The following is a 25,763-nucleotide window of genomic DNA, read 5'->3' as shown; positions in this document are numbered from 1 at the left end:
TTAGCATACATTTATCAAGCAAGTTATAAAACATAAATGTATGCTGAGAACAAATTCATAACACGGTTATATGAAGGTTTAAATAGGGGGCTTCATGGACCTGCATGGGTCGCTGTATAACACAGGACCATCAAGTGCCTTGTTTCCGTAAATATATATATATATTCTTATTTATTTATAAGAATAGTCCATTGCATCTATTTAATATGTTAGTATAATTAATTAAGAAGTATTTTAACAAATATTTATTGTTAATTTATTGCTGTTGTTATTATTACTTGGTTTGTAAAACAGCTGTTATGTAACACATACCATACGAGTGGTAAAGTGGCAATTGAGGAGTGATTGGTAAGGAATGTGGAGGGGAAAGTGAGTCCGTGCTTCTTCTCCCTCTCCACATCTCTCTCTCTCTCACTTCACTTAACAGGTCGCTTTCAAAGCGGCTCATCTATAATTGACTAAAACAATATTGAAAACACGGTTTATATAATTTATTACTTGGCTAATATATAAAACATCTTTATTGGGTTAGGATTAGTATAGTAACAGTTGTATATTATCTTTTTTGACAATATACTACTTCATTGTACTACTGTTGTTTCAGAAAATTGGACTTTCGAACAATTCGCACAAGTAGCAAAAATATCCAACAGCATGTGGCCCAACCCTTTTGTATTCTTAAATGTCTGGTGGCTGACAAACCCAACGTGTAAAGAAATCTTTCAGCAAGAGAGCATAAAGAACCTGATAAACTCTAAGGAGCACTTTGATCTTGTGATAACAGAGTCCTCTTTTGGACAAGAATCAATGTTAGTGTTTGGGGACAGATTTGGAGCACCAACAATCACAATACAGGGATTATCAAGTGTTCCTGCACTAAATAGAGATGCTGGTAATGCCATGTCAATAGCTACAGTTCCTGAGATGACATCATTCGTTGCAACAGACAATATGACTTTTGTGCAAAGACTATTCAATTTTGTGTCAATCACATGCTCTCTGTTTCTCTATTACAACTATCAGTTGCCCGCCCAAGACAAAATCCTGCGAGAGTACTATATCCAAGATGCACCCAGCGTTGCCGAACTGGTTGGAAATGTCTCTCTATACCTTATCAACAGCCATCCTGCTGTTGAGTATCCGAGGCCATACACTCCAAATATCATCCCCATCGCAGGCATAACTATTTCTCCTGACAGGACACCACTTCCCAAGGTAATATCTTAATAATAATATTAATAATCTTAATTGCAGTTTGACAATATGTACATTGTATTGCAAGCATCATTTATTTTAAGTCCTATAGCTAAGGCATTCTCACATACATTCAAATATACATAAGTGGTCATTCATTCTCTCATTCAGTACTATTAGGACCATCAGACACGCACAGAAATTAGAGACGACTAATAATCCCAGTGGCATGTCAGGAACTCATTGATAGAGTTAAACGAATTTGACACCAAAAGGTGTTTCAGCTGAGCTTTTTTTATGATTACAATTTTGAATGCGTTTAGCTCTTCAGGGAGCCTGTTAATTAATTTGATGCTAACTTGTTTGGGAAGGTTCACAAAAGTAACAGTTCTGTGTTGTTGAAGATGTAAGATATCCCTGCCTTTAGTCCCATAATCGTGGACCTCCCTGCCCTGCCCTGCACTAAAGTACACTACTTATATAATATTGCTTCATAAATAAATATAGAGGCAGGGTAATGTCAGCAAGCCAAGCTCTGTGAAAGCATCTCTACATAACTCTCTGTAGTTTAATCCAGAAAGAATTCTAACCACTTTCTTCTGAAGTCTGAATACTCTCAAAAATTGTTGTTAGGAACAGCTTCCCCAAAGTCGAATTCCATATGAAAGGTGAGAATAAACAAGGCAAAAATAGGCCATTCGCAAGACTTCCGGAGAACATGTTTTTGACAAGATGCGCAATGCATGAATACCTGATGTTACCTTAGCACAACGTGATCATTCCAAGTCAGACCTTGATCAAGGTACATGCCTAGGAATGTTGTGGAGTCGAGGACAACGTCTCCCACAAATACACAAGGTCTGTTTGAATTTTCCTGCCGGTTTAGAGTGAACTTGATAACTTTTGATTTTGATTCAAATTAATTTGAGAAAGATTTTGAATGCAAGAATTCAGTTCTATTACAGAATAAATTTCCAAATCTTGAAAAGTTTTGGATGAAATACAGAGAAATTTATCATTGTAATACGAGTACTTAACCATTCGTCCATTTGGATCGGCGATTTTAAATTGTTTACATATATCAGAAACAAAACTGGCCCAAGGATTGATCCCTGAGGGGCACCGTAAGGCATATCAACCTTTCCTGATATGACATTCCCAATCTGAATGCTCTGATCCCTGTCTTTGAGATAAGACGAGAGCCATGCAAGCAGCAGACCATGAATGCCATCTGATTCTAACTGGAGCAGAAGTGTCTCATGATGCACGCAGTCAAAAGCTTTTGACTCATCAAGAAATATGCTTAGCACATGATCCCACCTGTCCAGGCCATCGGCAAACCGATTCTATAAGATATGTAATTGCATTTATAGTCGACCTGTTTTTCCTAAATCCAAATTGTTCCGGGTTGAGAATATCCAGATGTTCCAAAAAACACATCAGTCTCTTAAGAACTTTACCTTCTCATGAACTTTACTCAAAACAGGATGATTGAAATAGGTTGATAGTTACATGTTTGAAGTGGACTGTCCTTTTTAAATATTGGAATTGCTTTAGATGATTTTATGAATTGATGGAAAAATTCCGTTTTGAAAGAAGCATTTATCAATTTTCTAATTGGAGATAAAATGTGCTCACAGCATTGCTTGAGCAGCTACACAGACATACCAATTATGTCACAGGATTTTTTTTTGACTTCAGTCCCTGCACAACACGGGCTACCTCTGCCTCGCTAACAGGATACAATACCATGGATGACAATAGTTCATGCCCTGACAAATGAGAACATTTAAACAAAGGTATAGGCTCAGCAACTGATACAAAAAATTAGTTAAATTCATTTGCCACTTTTTTTGGCTCATCAGTAACTTGTTTGTTATCTTCAATTTTTACTTTAACATTTTTTGAGAGATGGGAGGTATTTGTAATATGTTTATTAATAATGTTCCAAGCAGTTTTAGAAAAGTTTTCAGCCTCATTGAGGACACGACTTATGTCATAAGCCTTAACGGCCCTGATGACTTTTCTGTATATTCTCTTATAGGACGTATAAAAGGTCCTGTAATTGCTGTCCTTACTTTTAATAAAGGTAGAGTGATAATTTTAATTTATGCCACAATACAAGAATACCTTGAATGATCCAGATATTTTTTGAGGTCTTGTATTTTCAACATTTTTGAAAGGAGAAGATATGTCCAAGTAAAAGGATAATGTTCATAAAATGATTTAAACTGATAGTCTAGAGTTTCATGTTCGTTAAGAAAATCCCAGTTTTCAGCTTTAAGAAAACTAACTGTTGAATGAATGTTCATGAGCTTAACATCCCGTTTGAATTTAAAAACTGTTGGCACGAGTTCCGGCTTACATCTACTAGCAATAAACTCCTGTGCAAAATGATCAGAGATAGTAGGGTTAAATATGGACTGAAGTGTTTGGAATATTTGTAATCATGTTGTTGATGGCTGTGCTTGTCGTTGGAGTCACTCTAATCGGCTTGTTCACTGACCAATTTAGATTCAAAGTATTAAAAATATCGCATAGGCGTTGGGTTTTAGGGTCAGTATGGTCCAGAACATGATGCGACTGCACAATGCTCTGCCTCAACATGTCGATGTGCTGCCCTCGACCTTGACCTCTTTCAAATATCAACTGTTTACCGTTCTTGATTGAATTTATATTTATTTATTGTTTTGTCTAAATAATGTTAACTTAGTAAAATGTGATATGTATGTCTCGTAGTCTCGTAAAATATGTTATATTTAAATTAATATGTTCAGCTTTCAATATGTTATCTAAGGTTATTTCAGATGAGATTAATTGTATAATGTATTTATTATTAGTTATAGTTATTAGTATTTAGACATGCATGATTGAGTATTAATTATCTGTATTTTGTATATTTGCTAACTAGCTTACATTTAATAATTTATAGTATAATGCTACAATATAATTGGATAAGATAAATTGTTTGTAATTTAGCATGCAAATAAATAAATAAATAAAAAACATTTACTATATTTATATCTCCAATTAAAATAAATAAACAATTTTTTTAAAGAAATAATTTAGCAGTTTCAAATTTTTCAAAAAACGTATTAACACATCCACTTAGTGATCGGTACAATCCAGTGACTAAGACTTTTCCAAGTTATTTTGTTTGGATGTTGTGTTTGATCTTACTTTGTTCAGTTTGTTTATTGTGATGGATACTTGAAACTTTCCTGTATACATTTTATTATTTGTCATTGATGTAATTAATCACTAAGAAGCATATTGTGTTTTAGTAAATCCTTTTTAGTAAATTAAACTAGAACAGCATAATAAATAATTAATAACTGAAAAAAACTATGTTTTTGACCCTAACCGTTTCATTATTGATGGTATATAATTAATAAAGCAAGATTATTATACATATTTGCTTCAGTTATGTTCAAAACTGACTGTGTTCTTAATAATTTTGGAATAGTAAATATACTCAGTAAAATTTCTTCATTATGGTGCAGTAGAAGAAGAAATTTACAAAATAATAAATTTATTCTTTTTGCAAAGTGTCTCATGCCCAAACATACTATACATAATACTAAACCATCAAGTACTATAATTTGGATAATCATACTAATTTAAATAAAAACAACAAAAATTAATGGATGGATTTGTTTTAATTACAATTATATAAACTTTGTTCATAAGACGAATTGGTTGGATACAGGATCTCAAGAAATTTATGGATGACGCCAAGGAAGGAGTGGTGTACTTCAGCTTGGGGACAGTTGTGCCAGTTCATGTCCTTCCAGAAGAGCTGCTTCAAGCATTTGTCAGTGCTTTCAAGAAACTTTCACAGAAAGTTATTTGGAAAATTGATCTTGAAAGTATTCCAAATCTTTCCAAAAATGTGATGCTTACGAAATGGGTACCCCAACCTGGAGTGTTAGGTAAGCTTTTAAACAAATTCTCAATTATACACTAGAGTGCAAAACAAGAGTGTTTTAGAATTCTCAGGTCATTTACAACAATGCTTTTATACAATAATATTTTTATATCTCGTAAACATTTCAGATAGCAGGTATACAAAGTTTTATGTAGTATAACACATTTTTGGAATAATTGTGAAGATAACTGCCGTAGTTCTTAAAAGGTTCAGTCTAAACATGGTATTGAGAGAAAGTATTGAAATGTACCTTGGTTGAGTTTGTTAGCCAGTCTTAATCAATGAATCTTTTCAAGATGGCAGTCATTTGCATTCAGGCTGAAATTTTATCTCGGGCCTTTTATAACATAAATCAAAACTGACATTTTTATTAAAACTGCCATGCAATTGGAAGCAATAAATTATTTTTACTGTTTTTTAATTTTTAACGTTTCAAGATGGTGGCTGTTTAAATTTATAGAAATATAAAAAATTGATCTGTTACAAGGAAATAAGTTTTGATTAATTGGAAACAGATAGAGTTTATATCTTTACAAAGAAACGTAAAATTATTATCTTTATAATAATTTTTGGCTTGCAAGGTTTTAAGATTATGGAATTTCTAAAACGTCTAAAAATGTTACGATTATAAAAACATGCCTACCTTGAGAGTTACTGTCAGATTAGTGCTCTGCAAATTAAACACAAGAACTAATGATGTATCTTCAGTTTTTCATTTAGAGATAAGGTCACTTGTGAAAACTGCCTTTGTTCTGACTGAGCCGAAAGGGATTTTCATTTTCTTGAGGCCTTTCTCTTTCAAAGAAAGCATCATGAAACTCACATAACTAATTATTGGATTGTTTGATTTTAAAATTAGTGTGTAATTGAATTCAACAAGTAAGGAAGATCTACAATGTAATTTCTATTCGTTAAAATTATGTAATGATAATGTTAATGTAGGTTTATCTTTTCATAATGTATACTAAGTAAAATATGATATTAAAATTTTCTTTCATGGCCGACTGAAAATAAAGTCCTTTAGTGCACAGACCTTTTCTATTAGAAATATTAGAAATTCTTATTTTATAAAATTTTTATTTAACAGTGATATAAGTAATTTTAAAATCAGTTAAGATGTAAAATGTTAACATTCTCAGTCTACAAAACTGAGATATTGTGGTTGTTTCAAAATTGAGAGTTCAAGCTTATTCAAAATTTGAAATTGCAGCTCACCCCAACTGTGTCTTGTTCATGACACATGGAGGAGCGTTCAGCCAACAGGAAGCCATCCATGCAGGAGTACCAACTGTTGGTATTGCATTTTTTGGAGATCAGCCCGCCAATGTCAAGTTTGCAGAGCACCGCGGTATTGGTGTCAGACTAGCATTTGACAACATTTCAGAGGAATCTATCTCTACAGCAATTAACAAGGTTTTGACAAATCCCAAGTAAGTAAATAATAATTTATGCAAATATTTAAACTCCAGAAAAAGGCAATAAGAATCACCTGTGGTCTTTTGCGACTCTTGCAGAAACTTCTTTCAGATCAATAACCTATTGACATTTCTTTTAGGAGCTCTCACACTTTTAAAAAGGAATTGTAATGTTTTCCAAAATCATTTAACTACTTCCTATCCATTGGAAATTGGTGACTAATTGACTAGACCATGCCACAATGCCTTTTCTCAAAAACATGTAATTTGCAATAATATCAAACTCTTCAATGTTTTGCCTCTATTTCTTGTCAGAGACTGACATGGCTAGGTTTAGGCAGTCATTGAAATCCTCTCTGCTGCATGAGGAATACTACTGTATTTTAGACTTTTAAAATGATCACAGAGATTAAACAGTATTTAAATATTTAGTTTAGTTTATTTGAACATTATGAACCTATGCTATAATAAATTTACTTTCACAATTGCCTGTGACATTTTTTTGGTATATAAAAATCTAAATGTAAACAAAGAATCCCAAAATTTGCATTGGTATTGACTCTTTATTGCAAACTAGTTATGGAATTCACAGAAAGAAGTATTGTTATTATAAACAATAATTCAAACAAAAGTATTTAAATATTTCAATTCCTATTTCATAAATGGGATACTTTTTTTCACTACAATCTATTTCTAAGAAATAACATCTATAAAGTCCTTTTCATACTATACACATGCTAAGGTGGTAATTGAAGTATGGAGTATATATACTTTCGTATTGCTTTAGTTTTATATGTATTTTGAGAAATGATCAAGTTTTGTTCTAGGTACAAAGAGAATGCTCAGCGACTATCTCGGATATTTCACGATAGACCAATGTCCTCAGCTGACTCAGCAGTGTTCTGGGTGGAGTATGTGCTGAGGCATGGAGGAGCTCATCACCTGAGATCTGCTGCCACACAACTGTCCTGGTACCAACTGGCTCTCCTGGATGTCCTGGCAGCTGTCGTGGCTGTCATTGTCATCCTGTTTTTGGTCCTGTGGAAGCTTCTGTCATTAGTCTGTGGTAGGAAAGGACATAAACATGTTTCCACAAGTAAGAAGAAAAACTAATCAACTTGGGTTAATTTGAGTGCTTTGAAATGTAATTGCGAATTAATTCCAATACCGAAAAAGTGGAATTAATAGGTTGCAGGAGTACCTCATATCCTTGCTTATTTATTGATTAGGATCGGAGGCATATAAAAGGGTCTTATCTAGTGACTTGCACGGATTTAAAATAATTGTTATTGATGGTTTTTTTCGGTGAATATTGTATAATTTCCGATCACAATTATTTTATTATTGAGATACATTTTCTACTATGTTATTAACTTGTGATAATTTTATACTGTGTTTTAATGTAAATGTTTAATAATTACTGTACTTATATGGGTAATACCATGGCCCTTTTTTAAACAATATCGGTTTATGTAACGTGTTGGCCACCAAGTGAGTCAGCTTCCGTCACCTATGTTCATCACCTTCATCTCATAAAATACTTAAAAACACAAAATTTTAGATTCTGATCATTGATGAGATTACATGTTTAATTCCTTATCATCTTTTAAATTTGTACTACAACCTGTGGTTACTATAATAAAACAGGAAGAGTTACGTTCAGGCCCAGAAGTACAATGTGGCAGGTAAAACTGTGCCAGGGCCCAAGTTTTTGGAAAAATGGAGGGGTACTGAGCCTGCAGAGCACAGAAATGAGCATCATAGAAAATAAATAATGTTATTGTTTATAGGATAAGACATTTTGTAATAATAAAGTAGTTTTATACTGGTAATATTTGTGTTATTTATTTTTGCCTTTTTGATTGTCTCTAGTTTTATTTGAACAATACAAGTTGTCATTTGTTTAAATGTTACTATTTGTAGATTAATACTATTAGTATTTATTTGAAGTGATATACCGTATGTGATTATCTTAATATATTCAATGTAAAATTACACTAAGAATATTAAACTCTGAGAATAAGAGAACGTATTAGCAACCTGGTGACATAAGTGAATTATTTTATATGTTAGAAGTGTTTTCATACACCAATGCACACGAATTGTCTTAAGTTAAGTTTCATTAATAATGCCAAGAACATGTCAGCCTCAAAACAATGTTTTCCTTATTCAGTTTGGAAAAGTAATGAATTAGTGGCATTGATTTTAAAGCATGTTATTTAAAAATGGCTCTTTTATAATCAATATTGCCTCACACTCAATGTAGTACTCCAAATAATATGTATTTCATATTTAAGTTTTTGTTTTAAATAAATTTAATCATATGTTTGTTTTATAATATTTTAAAGTTTGTTTTTTGGCAATGGAAGATTTGTGAAGATACCAGAATATTTACCATCATTCAGTAATACAAACAAATCTGTAATACTAAATTTTTAATGGGCAATGTGATTTCTTCTTCGCGTGAATAATCTAACAAATGACAACAATGTAATATGTGCACTTAATAAAAATATAATACTAATTGTTTCCGAACTAAAAATCAGGTCATGTTAAATCTGCTAGAAAGTATATATACATACACACATATATTGTTTTGAGCGTACACATTCATTTACTTCATACAACTATAACAACTGCTTTCTGAAAGAATATGTCTGGTTGGTTCCCTTAATCCTATCCCCTGAGAAATACAAAATCAATATTTATAGCACATACTGTTACTGTATACCTCTAAATAGGTATACCAAAGGTGCTCAGGGAGATATAGTTTCAAGTAATACCTTGTCCTTGAAATGAATAAAAAACCACTGTATCATTCTCTAAATGACTCTTCACTTAGTGTTGTTGATAGTAGTTTTCACCTTGAGGTCCTTCCCCCTTGTCCTCAACGCTTCTTACCAATACTGCACTAACAAATAACCATCGAATATGTATTCCTAATTTAATTAGGGATACTGTCCATTACCTCTTAGGGATTCACTTACTCTGGCCATACTTGATTAAAATCAGACGTTAATATTGAGATGAAATTATACATTCATTGTGTTCAGTTTTATTAAGATCGCTTTATAATCAAAATCTATTGTTTAAAAATAGTCCATTTGAGTTGGATGAGGTTTAAGAACTGACCTAAGTTTCACAGTTACCAGAGAAACATTTGTGCAATAACGTACAGAAAATATGACCTCTGTAGCGTTTATAGATTAAGAATGTTTGAAAGTTGATGATGCATATTTAGTACCTACTATTTATTTACTCCAACGGTAAATCCGATGTACACAAAAACTTACAACACAAGATGGCATGTATACATATATACACATATGAAATATATCATATACTAGCAATTGTCTGAGGTTTTGCACTCAATTTTGTAGGTTTTGCACCTGTATGAGCACTGGTTCAAGTGTATTATATTTCCGATGCCAATGTTAAGTTTTCCTTCGATCAAGAAAATATATTTAAAACGTGTATATTGATGGCCATTGCAATTTTTTTACAGTTTTTGTATTTTTTGTTCAATACGTATTTCATTTTGCAATTAGGTGAATGTTTCCAGATCTACTCACTCAGCTGCAGCGTATCTTTACGCTGAACACTATCCAGTCAGAGAACCTCAATCGAATTGCCTTTCAAAGACTTGCTTGTTGTATGCGTGAAAAAGGACAGGTGCAACCAAACAAAAATAAAGGGAAGACACTGGCTAGGCCTGTAAGGAGCGATAAGGCAAAAGAAGTTTTGGCAGCTGTTCAACGCAATCCAATTGACTCTTCAGTTGCTCTTGATTCAGGTGTGAGCCAAAAGTAAGTGTTGATGATCTTGAAAGGCAATATAATGTACTTGTACATGTTATAGCTACACCAAGAGATGCATGGTGATGGCTACCTTTATGAATGAATTTTTGTTTGTGGACTAGAGAAATGTGTCAAAAAATGGACGCTTCTTTCGTAATGTACTGTGGTGTGATGAGGAAACTTTCCGCAGCAACGGTGAATTGAACCGCTATAACACAAGGTATTTGGTCTTTGAGACCCCACACTGGATACGGGAGGTTGATAATCAGAAGTACTGGACTTTGAATACCTGGTGTGGCATTGTTGTTAGGAAAATTTTAGGTCCTTATTTCTTTGCAGAAAACCTTGTTGTATTCTTACAACAACATTTTGATAAATCACCCGCCTAATTTACTGATAGATTTAGCTGAGGAGACTTAGAAAATATGTAGTTCATGCACGGTGGGACTACCTCTTCAGATTCACATTCCAGGATATTGTTCATTGACAGTTTGTCTAACATTATTGGCGTAATGAGGTGAAGAGGTAGTCTTGTCAACTATCCTCCAATGTACATGGATCCTGATCTGACATACCTGGATTTCTACCTGGCCACTCCTAAGAAGTGTGTTTCCCACTTCATGAGCTGCTTCAAGCACCCAGTTGTTCGTGAGTTTAATATTTTGGCCTTAAATAGAGGCGCTAATCTTTGCCGCAACTTCTCCAGCGTACATTCCTAGCGCTCGTTATTTTGAGCGTGTACGATATCGGTCAGAGCTACATTATCGAGATCCCTCGGCACGTCGTAGATTAGGACTTTGGGCTTAGGTTTATTTGGTTCCCTCTATATTGACAAAGCTAGCCAGCTCTATCAGCCCTTCGAGTTTCCTCAGTTGCTCGAGGTTCTCGACCATCAGCACCACTCCATTGTTCGGGATTTTTGAGATCCAGCAAATTTTCAGACCCATGGCTTTGGGTTTTACCGCTATTTGGATTAAAATATTTGTGTTGGGCAATTTGTTGGCTTCTTGGTAAATCCCGTTGGGTGCAACAGGACATTGAAGCTTAAGTGCATGGCTATAGGCCGTCTCTTAGAAGAGAAGAAAGAAAGAAATACTCTTATGGGCGTGGAAAAAAATAAAAACAGAATAATTTAATAATTATTGTTAACTATTAATATATTAACGCTGTTCCAAGTGTTAGTTGTAAAATGTGAAGAGGCCACACTCAACACACGCACACTCACTTGTACTTATTATCTCTTTGTGGCTGATGAAACCACTTTATACTATCTTGAATGCTTCATATTACCATGTGAGCCACGCTAAACGATTTTTTAATCTGTTAAGACAATAGTTGTTTGACTTGTTCAAATTTTTCTTTGCTCACTAGGGAATATTCCTTTTTTTATAAGCTTCCAGAACTTATTCATTCATCATACTATGTTCATATTCTAACCTATAAAGGAACATTTCTGTTACCCCCTACATCCACATTGAGTAATTTATCTGTGACATTGATGAGACCAATTGCAAACTCATCGGCTGGTTTAACAGTACAAAATTAAATAGCTGGATTAGTGAAGTGTAAATAAAACATGAGTTTTACTCATTGTTTCACATTGCATAACAACGGATTCTTATGTAAAGTTGTATTTAAAGGTTTGTAGAAAATGTTATGTATGTTAAAAATATTTGTTTTTGTGTTTAAATATTGTTAATTCCACCAAAGTTATATAAAATTAATAGAAACTAACATTTATAAAACAATACAGTTTTTGAAAGTTTATACTGTTGGGCAAAATAAATTACCTTTTTCACAAATAAAGTAAAAAAAAAAACAAATAAATTATTAACATTGACTATTAAATTAATTTCCTTGTAAATACCAAATGTAAAGTCGTGCATAATATATTAAACGTCAAAAATTGACCAACAAGAGGCTGAAGTTGTTTATTCGTGAAGGTAATTAATTTCATTTTAATGAAGATAGCGAGGTCATTACTGGACGTAATTAATACACACCAAGCGTAAAGTGATGGGACAGTACTGTAATGTAAAATAGCAATGTAATTTATTAATAGATATTACTACTTTATTTTTATTTGAGTGTCTGATTTATTAATTTGATATTAAAACGGATTGCAATTAAATAAATTTTAGATATGAATATATATATATATATATATATATATACTGTATATATATATATATATATATATATATAAATAAAATATGTTTATATATTTTAATAGATGTAACAATAAATTACATGCAACATACTAAAATATTAGCAGTGATGCAAATATTGTATGGCACTGATTGAATATTTATTTTTTACTTTGTATTTTATATATTTTTTAGTAACATGATATAGCAGAATCAAAAACCACTCAGCTGTTCAATTGTTAGGTGTTATGTAATAGTCATGGTTAAAAAAGCCAGAAAGAAAGACATTGTTGAAATCGAGAGTGAGGAGGGGAGTAATCAGTAATCATACAACTTTGGCCTGATTTTGGCTCATTCATTCGTAGAATGGATGGACTTACTCCAATAGTTGCTCTCAGCTGGTGGATAACAGGTGAGTAATTCTGTGTCAACATGTTGGTGTAATGTTCAATAGTTTTAAACTGATAAATATTTGTAAAGCATTTTGACTTCATACAAAACTATTTCATTTTTTCTTTTTACTTGATAAATTGTTCTTCAAAAAGCAAGAAAAATTTAAACATTTATTTATTATATATTATTATTTTTTATTTATTTGTGTTTATTATTTGTTTGATACTGATTTTATTTAATATTCTTCACAGTCATTAATTGTTATTTAGAAGCCAACAAATTGTATAATTTAGTTACGTTATTACAAATTGAATCAATTTTAAATTATATGAAAATTATTTATTTATTTCTATTAATAATTTTTATCAACAGATACAATATAGCAGTTACTATTTTTATATTTAAAAAAATGCAACATATAAACGTGAAAGACATCAAATTAAAATAATAAACAATTATTGATTTTAATATTACAATTAAAAATTAAAATTAGCTTGGCATATTAAAATAAAACTTTCTGAAATTTGTGAAATTATTTCACAACTTAAGTGTTACAGTCACTTTCTTTCTAAGTATATTATTAGTTTAGAAAATCTCAGCTTAAAATTATGTCAATAAATAATATACTTAGATCTATAATCCTTCACTGCATTAAATCATTTTCAATCAATATCAGTAGATAACTTCAAACATATCAAATTGTGATTTATATAAAAGAATTATAATGTATTATAATATATATTTATTAGTTACATAAAATGTTTTTATTAGTATATATTTCTTATAACTTACCAAATTGTACTAAATTTCTTCAGAATCCTATTTTCACCAGAAACTTTATGCATGCAATAGAGTTTGTATTTTTTTAGGTGTGACAAGTTACGGAGGAACAATGTGAGCGTCTGTATCAGACTGTTTGAGATAGTTGAGTTGGTTATGCTAATGTTATCAATCAGTAGTGTCAGAATTGACAATGGTTCCTCATGATAAAAATAGAAACACAACTCTAAAAATAAACATTCTTTAATAGTTTATTTTAAATAATTCAGCTCTAAACAATTACCATAATATGAGGCGTCCCATGCCAAAACTCGCCTTATCCACTTTTTTCCGAAATTGAGTTAGCACTGGGAGGTGGAATCTATCCTCAAGTGCACCCTTTATTCATAATGCCTCTCATGTCCTACCTTCTCCAGATTTAATTGTTTTAAGTTTTAATTTTATTTGTCTCTCTTCCCAAACTTAACAACCCTTGTACAGAAAACATTTACTGCAACGTCACACAGACTCACTGGACTGGATTCCTTGGGTAAATCCCTATATGTTTTTTATAGAAATTTTGTGCTAAAACTGGTCTTTTCCTGTTAAAACTATCGTAGAAAATGCAGTGTCAAAGCAAAACTTGCTTTTTCCAACGCATCTGTCATGCCTAAACTGGTCTAATCCAACTGGCCAATCTCAGCTCAGCTGAAAGGTCACGTGATCACACAGCTTGCACCCATTTTGTGCGTCTTATACTCTGTCAAAGAAGCCACTATTGCTGTATTAACTTTCTGTTTATTTCATTAAACAATACTGTTCATTTATTTAATAACAGGTCTAATATGGATAGTTGTATAATATCTCCGGCAGAAAAGGGAAAAGGTAGGAAGAAGAAGGCAGACCCTGAAAACTGGAAAAGAACAATAGCAAAATGCCAAAGGTCATTTAATTACAGATGAAATGCCCAGGGAAAAAACGCGGTGGTGACAAAATGTCACAGAGATACACTGCGAAAAAATTATCAGTCAGACATTTTATTGAAGGATTAAAAAACCGCACAGAAACACACTACTGCAGAGGAAAGTCACAGGCTCGGCAGTACTTGGCCAGAGATTTAAGTATAAGTAAACTTTGGAGGATTTACAACAATCAGTCGTGAAATGAGTTAAAAGTGAAGAAAACATTTTTCCGATCGCTGTTTTGTTTAGAATACAATATTAGATTTGGCACTCCAGTGACAGATGCATGTTCTACTTGCATTTCATACAAATAAAAGTTGAAAACTGCAAAGGATCCTGGTTATAATCAAAGGCATTGATTGCATTACATGTTCAGAAATTACGTTCAAAAGCGTTCTTTAAGCTTCGGAATAATGCTGAAGGAATGCAAATATTTAGTTTTGACCGTCAGAAGAACTTAGTAATTCCCAAAGTACCGGACCAATGTGCCTACTATTGTAGACAACTTTATACCTACAATTGTACCATTATCAAAGGTTCGTCCAAAGAAAAATTTACTAAAGGCAATGTACATATTTACACTTGGAATGAAATTGATTACAGCAAGTCATCCAATGAAATAGCTTCTGCAGTCCATGATTGTTTAATCAAAACTGACCTGTCTGATACATCTTTAATCAGGCTTTGTGTTGATGGTTGCGGTGGTCAAAATCGCAACTCTACTATGATGTTTATGTGTGCTCATTATTTACTAAATAGTGCTCCGAGAAATGTGAAGAAAATAGAACTTGTTTTTCCAGTCAGAGGGCATTCCTTCCTGTCATCAGATAGGATTTTTGGTTTAATTGAAAAATCCATCAGGAAAATGCCAGTTATCTATGAACCTGATACATATACTGAGATCTTCAACAGACATGGAACAGTTAGAAAACTAGGTGAAGATTGTCAAGTGCTAGACTGGAAAACTGTGCCGTGCCACAGCAGTTGTGAAAAAACCAGCACAGTGGCATTTCAAATTTTCAATGTGCAAACGGTTCATACTTTCACGAGCCAAGTCAACTAATAAAGTTCTGATCAGAGGTGAAGTATCGTATCAGTCTGACATAAACAATCCGAGGTCAGTCATGAAGAAAGGTAAAACTTTAAAGGACATATTTGTTAATGAGGTTCCACGAGGTGCTATGGTTAAGCCAGTTAAGATAAGTGATGTCAAAAAACTACTTATCAGTCACTTTGGTGATCATTGGTTTGATAATCCATCAACGAACTATTTGAAGAATGTTCTCAGTACGTATGATGAAGCTGTTGTTGGAACCAATGAGGACGAGGATGAGGAGCCTTACTGTTGTCAGGAAGAAGAAAGTGAAGATGTATTGGTTTGAACCACTGGAGGACTAGTGAAACTTTACGCCACATGTTAAATATAATTATTGACCTTTTTTGTATTGATTAATAAATGTTTGAGCATAATTTTAACAGTGTTTATTAATTTGGTTCAGCCTTTCCACTGTAAACAGATATTACAAATAATTTTCGGTGGAAGCAAAGCTGGTTTTATCTTATCTGTGTTGGAGCAAAACTTGCCTTACCCCAATAGTCGTGGCCAAACTCGCCTTCTCCATTTTTTAAATGTAAATAGCTTAATTTCTTCAAAACATCCTCTATTTACACAATACGATTTTTGACGAGTTTTTTCTTATTTTAAGAGTTGTTGTCATAAAGATATTCCAAGGCATTATTTAAAAATTCATTTTTTATGTTTCCTGAAAAATTTGCTGGAATGGAGAAGACGAGTTTTGACATGGGACGCCTCATATTATGTTATGAAAATATATAAAGAATATTGTGTTCTTTAATACAGTGACGCATATAGGATTTGAGTTTCGGGGCTAAACTCTTCAATTAAAATTTATGTGGGTTGGGAGAATAGGTTGACTTTGCCTTTTTGAACATTATACATTCAAGATACGAGCTATACTAAACTTAGATTGATTTGGAAAAAGGATCCCATTAACAAGAAATCGTGCTGAACATAAAATCTTCTACTTCTACATGCCTTCATAATACACAGTAGCCTATTTCTCTTCTTTTAATCCATCTAAGATATGGCCCAAATGTATAGGGTGATATAACAGCAACAAATCAAGAAAGAGTTCTGACCATCCAGAAAAAATCTATAAAAAACTAGCAGGTCTACATCACATGGTAAATTGTAAAGATGCTTCCAATATCTTGAAATTCGTGACAATAGTTGCTCTATTCATACTAGAAGTTGTTAATTATGCTGATGTAGAAGATCTGGTAAGAAACATAAATATCCACTGTTAAAGTACCAGAAATGGTGAATAATATAACCTGCCAGCACACCATTTGAAGCTATATGAATGTATCATTCTATATCGCCAGGAAACTTCACAAGCCACTACCACAAGAACTGCAAAACAAAAGAGGGCTCACACTAAAATAACTGCTCAAAGAATGACTCATGGGCTGACCTTTTTACTTTCGTCAATAATTAATTTTTCCAAGGAACTTTCGAAAACATATCTGAGTCCACCATAAAATTCTATTTTAACGCTCTATTTGTAATCTTGATAATAATTAGTAAATATGATTCTTATTTTAATTTACATAATCAATTGTATAAACCTATTCCGTATCTAACTTATTGATATATATTATGTACAGTAACAAATTTATTTATTTTCCTTGATATTTTATAAATAATGATCGTCTATGGGAACACTTTCGAATTGGGGACCCAGTAATGGAATTTCTTTGTTTGGAAAATATGCTATGCATCTTAACCAAAAAGGCAACGAATAATGCCAAATTTAAGTTAACATAAACTGTTTTATTTGTACATATTTCTATATCCTTAAATGCGTTAAAATTACAAATGTGTTAATTACTAAATAATTATGACTACCAGCCAGTGGTGAGATCATGGGAAGAAGTAACCAACCTCACACTCTATGACACGTGACTGCAAAAAGCTGGCAAATCCAACAATTGGAATTTCATAAAAAATGTTATAGAAAGTGTTCTTATTAGTAAAAGTTTTAGGTATCTGTGCGCGCTGAAAGAAATACATTAGTCATGTTACAAAAGCCTAATATTGCTACACATAACGTAGCTATGATGGAAAGGGTTGATTCAATGTAACCTTGTTCCAATGTAAAGTTTGCTCCAGTACAACTTCCTCTTCCTGATGCTGTCACAGACTTAGAGGAATTAAGAGGAAGGTAAACTTGAGAAAACGCAACGTTCACATTGGTATTGTTAAAACTAGCATTGAAATTTTAAAACACATTAAAGTCAGAGGCCAAACTAGTTTTCCAGTGAGTAACTCAATGAAATCTGATTTGTGTATGTCTGTACGCACAATAAGAGTTTAATGAGTTCACCTAGAAGGTTTAAATTTAGCGTAACACTCTAACCCTACTACCTCTTTAATTAAAATTGGTAAGCATAGGTTTATTGGTATTTTTCATTACTGTTTGATAAAAAGTGACTCTGGTTATAATCGTCTTGTGTGTAAACCATGTTGGCATAAGGAACACAGAATAAACAAATTCGTATACAGAGTACATTGTGAATGTTAATCATATGACTTTTTCAGTGACTCAACCAAAGTGAGAATACTACTTTCTTGGATTGGTTGGTTTCAAACGAAGCTCACACGTTTTACCTCAATCTGCAAGATTATTTTTATAACTACAATAAACTTTGTTTGAACTTTAAACACCTCACAAGAGTTTATATTTTTTTTCCAGGAATCAAACATGAAGTCGGTTTTCCTGTGGCTTCTTCTCCTTAATGCGATAGGCTGCAGTTTCAGTGCCAGGATACTGGCCATGACACCTTTCCATGGTAAGAGTCACTATATCTTTGTGTCTGGGATCCTTAAAGCCTTGCATCAAAGAGGACACCATATAGTCGAGTACAGTCCCTTCCCTCCCAGTAAACCTTTGGCTAACTACACCCACGTGGAGATCCATACGGAATTGGAAAAGGAATTTCGTAAGTTTACTTAATAAGTAAATAAGTTTATTTCGTACTTAGGTATGTATATTATTTTATTTATATTAATTTGGCTATGCAAATGCTATGAGGAGGTATGACATTCAATTTCAAAATTTACACAGCTAGAAAAATTCTGGTTGTATGGACGTAGCCAGCGAGGGGGTTCAAGGGGTCTGGACCCCTCCTCCAAATTTTCAATTGTTTCAATTACGTTTTTATCAAACTATTATTATTAATATTATTATTTAAATAGTTCAGTATTACTGAAACATACTGCTGTACGATTATCCTTAACACAGATACGGGTCAAGGACTGTTTAAGGAACAAAATGGGGCCTTACTTTCTGTCTACTTTGGGAAATATCAGTTGTCTTGACCACCCAAACTTGGTTCTTTAGGCTTCGTTCTTGTTTGTTGTGCATTATATTACGGTAAATAACAGAAACAGGAAAAAAAATTACAAAATAAAGGTGAACAAAGGACTTTGTTGAAGACAAATTCTGGGCCTTCTGCTGTTTATACCAGACTAAACAATATATAAACTACTATCCATATAGTTTATTACTTGGATAGTAAATTAAAAATCTTGATTATTTTTGAATCATTAAAAATAAACAGGATTTTAAAATTAATTATTAATAATAATGCAACATTTAACTTGTCACAGATTAATAAGTAGAAAAATATAATCACAAAGGTTACACTTTTATGGACTAATGTATATTTTTACATTGTATTTTGGCGTTTTCATTTTGTAGGTTAAATAATGTTCCCTTTTCTGTTTCTTCATTTGTTGTTCTGTTTGTTCTGTATACAGATGACACTACCACTTTAAATTTTAGTAAAGATTTGGATGATGTCAAATGGTTAGCTCAGAACCCGCTTCCAGATGATTCTGATGGGTTTGGTTCAAACGGTTCAGTACATGACATGTACACAACACGTTTCAAGGACTAGATTTTCTTTTGAATATATAGTGTTTCATAAAAAGTTTTAAAATGATATGCCATATTATGAAATAGTGGCAAAATTTAGAAATTCTAAGTTACATTTTTATTTGTCATTAAAATGTAGGTGAAGACTCCCGTTACGTTTATTACCTGTTCATTTAGCGCTTATGAGATACCAATGGCGGCATAGTTAGATGGATAACCTGTATATTAAGGTGTAAGTATGTGTTGTATGTTGAATTAGATTTTAGAATAGACTAAAGAAGTGCGTATTGTTATGTAAATAGAGGTTAGTTTAGGATTAATATAGTAATTGTTGTCTATTATATTTGTAACAATGTAACAATGTGGTGTTCTTGTTCAAGAAAAATGGACATTTGAAGAATTCTTACAAGCCGCAAAAATGTCCAACAGCTTGTGGCCCAACCCTTTTATATTCCTAAATATCTGGTGGATGACAAACCCAATGTGTAAGGAAATCTTTCAGCAAGAGAGCATAAAGAACCTGATAAACTCTAAGGAACACTTTGATCTCGTGATAACAGAGTCCACTTTTGGACAAGAATCAATGTTAGTGTTTGGGGACAGATTTGGAGCACCAACAGTCACAATACAAGGATTATCAAGTGTTCCTGCTCTGAATAGAGATGCTGGTAATGCATTGTCTATAGCTTCAGTTCCTGAGACGACATCAGTCGTTGCAACGGACAATATGACTTTTGTGCAAAGATTACTCAATTTTGTGTCAATCACATGCTCTCTGCTACTCTACTACAACTATCAGTTGCCTGCCCAAAACAAAATCCTGCAAGAGTACTATGTCCAGGATGCACCCAGCATTGGTGAACTGGTTGGAAATGTCTCTCTTTACCTCATCAACAGCCATCCTGCTGTTGAGTATCCAAGGCCATACACTCCAAATATCATCCCTATCACAGGCATCACTATTTCTCCTGACAGGACACCACTACCAAAGGTAATATCTGGCCTTGATCAGTTTGTTCATTGTAATGGATACTTGACTTTCTATTATTAGTCTTTTATGTAATTGTTCACTTCCTAAGAAGCATATTGTGTTAAAGTAAATCCTCTATGGTAAATTAAAACAACATAATAACTACTAATTGAAAAGTTGTGTTTGTGACCATTTCATTAATGATTGTCTATAACCTATAAAGAGAGATTGTTATAAAGATTTGCTTTAGTTATGTTTAAAACTGACTGTGTTCTTAATAATTTTGGAAAATAAATATAAGGTAATATTGAAAATAAGGTTTTTGCTCAGGCTACCTTTTGTAACCTGAGCAAGGCCTTTGATTGTGTAAATCACTCGGTATTATGGTTAAAACTTAAATACTATGGTGTTCAAAATTTCTGGAATTTTTTAAATCTTATCTTTTTGAGCGGAAGCAGAAGGTTCTAGTGAATAGTGATTGGTCACAGGTAGTTACAATTAAATATGGTGTCCCCCAGGGATCTGTTTTAGGTCCTCTTTTCTTTTTAATTAGTATAAATGACCTTCCAGCTTTTATTGACTGTAAATAAATCTTGTATGCAGATGATACCACTTTCCTCAACATTAATTCATTAATTCAAACATTGATGAGCTTAATATCTTGGCACAAAGTGCTCTGGATAAGGCATCGGGATGGTTTAAAGCAAACGGTTTTCTTTTAAATGAAGATAAAACCCAAAACATAATTTTTACTTTAAGAGCTATTGGTATTAATAATAATTTAGATAAATATTCAAATCAAGTAAAATTTCTAGGAGTTTGTTTTGATAAAAATTTAACATGGGGTTCTCATATTGATTACATTAGCTCAAAATTATCTAGGGTTATTTTTCTAATTAAGAAGCTTACTAATTGTATTGAAACAAATTATATTAGATCCGCTTATTTTTCTTATTTCCAATCAATTTTTAGATATGGTTTAATATTTTATGGAAACTGCAGCAGGATAGATGAAATATTAATTTTACAAAAAAAAGCAATCAGGATCATATGTGGTGTTAGTTTTTTGGAACATTGTAAACCTTTATTTATAAACTTAAAAATTCAAACTATTTTCAACTTATACATGTATGACTTAGTTTTGTATACTTTTCAATATCCTAACAATATTAAGTATGCTGATCATAGCTACTAGGAGTAAGGCAAGTAGGATTACTACAATCACTTTCTGCAGACTAAATAAAACCATTAATAGTCACCAGGGTGTTTCACTAAAAATTTACAACAAATTACGTAATTTAATAAATATATACCCTAAAAAAGTGTTTTGCAATAAATTTTATAATTGGCTTCTAAACAATCCTTTTTATTCTGTAGATGAATTTTTTGCTGTATCCAATATTAATTTATAATTATATCTAAAGCTAACTAAGGATAATTGTTTATATTTCATGGATGTGTTTACATAATATATCTTATTTTTTAATATGTAAACATGTATTTATTTATTGACTTGGCTACTGGCTGTAAAGTGACTTTGTCAATGAGTGCAAAAACTTAATATGACAATAAATATTGTTATATTATTATTATTATACTACGTAAAAGTGTCTTCATTTTGGTTTTTAGAAGACGGAATCTAAGAAATCATTAATGTATGAGTATTCTTATTGTAAAGTGTCTCACACCAAAACAAACACTACAGAACAAAAAAATCAACAAATAATAACATTTAAATGAATTATAGAATTTCAGATAAAAAAGATGGAACCATTTTAATTATAATTATATGAACTTAATTATACTTTCTTTGTAAGATGAGTTTGTTGGATGTAGGATCTCAAGAAATTTATGGATGACGCCAAGGAAGGAGTGGTGTACTTCAGCTTGGGGACAATTGTGCCAGTTCATGTTCTTCCAGAGAACCTGCTTCAAGCATTTGTCAGTGTTTTCAAGAAACTACCACAGAGCGTTATTTGGAAAATTGATCTTGACAGTATTCCAAATCTCTCCAATAATGTGATGCTCACAAAATGGGTACCTCAACCTGGAGTGTTAGGTAAGATTTCCAACAAATTCTCAATTATACACTATAGTGCAAAACAAAGAGTTTTAAAATTCTCAGGTCATTTATAACAATATTTTTATGCAATAATAATTTTATATTTCCTAAAAATTCCATATAGCGGGTATACAAAGTTTTTTGTTGTATATAACATTGTGGGAGTAATTGTGAATATAATGATTACTGTAGTTCTTAATAGGTTCAAACTAAACATGGTACAGAGAAAGTATTGAAAAGTAGCTTGGTTGAGTTTGTTATCATTTGACTCCCAATGAATCATTTCAAGATGGGAGTCATTTACATTTGGGCCAAAATTTTATCTTGAGTCTTTCATAACATAAATCAAAACTAACATTTTTATTAAAACTGTGATGCAATTGGAAGAAATAAATTATTTTTACTTTATTCGTTTTTTTAATTCTTAAAGTTTCAAGACGGTGGCTGTTTAAGTTTATAGAAGTAAATAAAAATTTGATCTGTCATAAGCAAATACGTCAACAAATACAATTTTTGATTAATTGTAACCAAATAAAGTTCATATTTTTACAAAAAAACTAAAATACTTATAATAATTTTTATCTTGTAAGATTTGAGATGGTGGCATTTCTAAAATGTCTGAAAATGTTATGATTATACAAACATTTCTACATTGAGAGTTACTGTCACATTAGTGTTCTGCAAATTAAACATAAGAACTAATGATGTGTCGTCAGTTTGTCATTTAGAGATAAGGTCACTTGTGAAACCTTTGTTCTGACTGAGCTGAAAGGGATTTTCATTTTCTTGAGGCCTTTCTCTTTCAAAGAAAGCATCATCAAACTCACATAACTAATTATTGGATTGGATTGTTTGATTTTTAAACTAGTGTGTAATAGAATTCAACAAGTAAGGAAGATCTACAATATACTTTCTATTCGTTAAAATTATGAAATAATAATGTTAATGTGGGTTTATCTTTTTTTAATGTATACTAAGTAAAATATGATATCAAAATTTTCTTTCATTGCAGACTGAAAATAAAGTCCTTTAATGCACAGATCTTTTCTATTAGAAATATTATAAATTGTTATTTTCTAAAATAGTAATGTAACAGTGATATAAGTAATTTTAAAATCAATTAGGATGTAAAATTTTAACATTCTCAGTCTACAAAACTGAGATATTATGGTAGTTTCAAAATTGAGAGTTCAAGCTTAAATTAAATTTTAAATTTCAGCTCACCCCAACTGTGTCTTGTTCATGACACATGGAGGAGCATTCAGCCAACAGGAAGCCATCCATGCAGGAGTACCAACTGTTGGTATTGCATTTTTTGGAGATCAGCCCGCCAATGTCAAGTTTGCAGAGCACCGTGGTATCGGTGTCAGATTAGCTTTTGACAACATTTCAGAGGAAACTATCTCTACAGCAATTAACATGGTTCTGAAAAATCCCAAGTGAGTAAATAATAGTTTATGCATCATAGTCTAATTTCTTTCTAGTATAAACATGATTCTTGGAATACAAAATTAGAATTAATTTGTCTGCTGAGTAGTTTTTAATATTAAAACAACTATAAAAGGATCTAGGAAATAAAGGAGGTCTATGAAAGGATTTATTACAAATGATAAGAAAAGGATTGTTTGTAAGTAAGCAATGATTTTATAAATTGTAACTAGTGGACCCTGGTTTCCCAGCACTAGTGTAATTAATGTTCTTTATTTATGTGGTTTACAATGTAGAGATAAGAAATAACATCTATAAAGTCTAAATCTTACTGTACTATACACATGCTAAGGTTGTAATTTAAGTATGGGGTACTTTCGTATTGCTTTAGTTTTATATGTATTTTGAGAGATCACTATGTTTTGTTCCAGGTACAAAGAGAATGCACAGAGACTATCTCGCATATTCCGGGACAGACCAATGTCCCCAGCTGACTCAGCGGTGTTCTGGGTGGAGTATGTGCTGAGGCATGGAGGAGCTCATCACCTGAGATCTGCTGCCACACAACTGTCCTGGTACCAGCTTGCTCTCCTGGACATCCTGGCAGCTGTAATGGCTGTTGTTGTCATCCTGTTTTTGGTCCTGCGGAAGCTATTGTCATTAGTCTGTGGTAGAAAAGGACAGAAACATGTTTCCACGAGTAAGAAGAAAAACTGATTAACTTGGGTTAATATGAGTGCTTTGGAATGTAATTGTGAATTAATTCCAATAACGAAAAAGTGGAATTAATAGGCTGCAGGAGTTCCTCAGATCCTTGCTTATTTATTGATTAGGATCGGAGGCACATAAAAGGGTGTTATCTAGTGACTTGCAGGGGTTATTGGATGGTTTTCCGGTAAATATTTTATAAATTATGATCACAAATATTTTATTATTGAGATACATTTCTTAAAATGTTATTAATTCATGCTAATTTTATACTGTATTTTAATATAAATGTATAACAATTATTGTACTTATATGGGTAAAATACCATGCCCATTTTTTAAAACTCAATGTCGGTAGGCCTACATGTAATGTGTGTAGTCAACCAAGTGAGTCATTCTGTCACCTATTGTTCATCACCTTGATCTCATAAAATACTCAGAAACAAAAAATAGAGATTCTGATCATTGTTGAGTTTAGGCCTACATGTTAAATTCCTTATCATGTTTTAAATTTGCACTACAACCTGTGATTACTATAATAAAACAGAAAGAGGTATGTTCAGGACCAGAAGTACAATGTGGCAGCTGAAACTGTGCCAGGGTCCAATTTTGGAAAAATGGAGGGATACTGAGCCTACAGGGCATAGACATGAGCACCATAGAAAATAATTAATTTTATTGTTTATATGATAAAACATTTTTTTAATAATAACGTAGTTATACACTGATAATGTTGTTTTATTTATTTTTTTTCGTTTTGATTGTCTCTAATTTTATTTGAACAATACGAATTGTCATTTGTTTAAATGTTATTATATCATGTAGATTATTACTATTAGTATTTATTTGAAGTGACATATCATATGTGATTATCTTAATATACTCAATGTTAAATTAAACAGATTAATAGGCTCTGAAAATAAGAGAATGTATTAGCAACCTGCTGACATAAGTGAATTATGTTATATTTTAGAAGTGTTTCCATATACCAATGTACACAAATTGTCTTAGGTAATTTTTCAATAATAATACCAAGAATA

The 25,763-nt window shown here is 32.2% G+C and overlaps 2 protein-coding genes across 5 annotated transcripts; both read left to right on the top strand.

Moving 5' to 3' along the window:
- Positions 1 to 582: 582 nt before the first annotated feature.
- LOC124365848 (UDP-glycosyltransferase UGT5-like) lies at positions 583 to 8,369 on the top strand. The gene is made up of 4 exons (XM_046821913.1): positions 583 to 1,215; positions 4,904 to 5,126; positions 6,333 to 6,552; positions 7,365 to 8,369. The coding sequence occupies exons 1-4, from the start codon at positions 655 to 657 to the stop codon at positions 7,648 to 7,650; spliced, it is 1,290 nt and encodes a 429-aa protein (XP_046677869.1). The 5' UTR covers positions 583 to 654; the 3' UTR covers positions 7,651 to 8,369.
- Positions 7,547 to 25,763, top strand: LOC124365847 (UDP-glycosyltransferase UGT5-like). Of its 4 annotated transcripts, none has more exons than XM_046821911.1 (6): positions 7,547 to 7,633; positions 18,372 to 18,468; positions 19,937 to 20,547; positions 22,363 to 22,585; positions 23,808 to 24,027; positions 24,448 to 25,763. In XM_046821911.1, exons 1-6 carry the CDS (start codon positions 7,622 to 7,624, stop codon positions 24,731 to 24,733), a joined length of 1,449 nt encoding a protein of 482 aa, XP_046677867.1. In that variant the 5' UTR covers positions 7,547 to 7,621; the 3' UTR covers positions 24,734 to 25,763. The 4 variants fall into 4 exon arrangements, with proteins under 4 accessions (XP_046677867.1, XP_046677865.1, XP_046677868.1 ...); XM_046821909.1 differs by having other exon boundaries at positions 18,372 to 18,618; XM_046821912.1 differs by lacking the exon at positions 7,547 to 7,633 and adding an exon at positions 12,771 to 12,893.

Source organism: Homalodisca vitripennis, chromosome 7 (assembly GCF_021130785.1).
Source record: "Homalodisca vitripennis isolate AUS2020 chromosome 7, UT_GWSS_2.1, whole genome shotgun sequence".
NCBI lineage: Eukaryota > Metazoa > Arthropoda > Insecta > Hemiptera > Cicadellidae > Homalodisca > Homalodisca vitripennis.
This window is presented reverse-complemented; position numbering and strand designations above follow the sequence as displayed.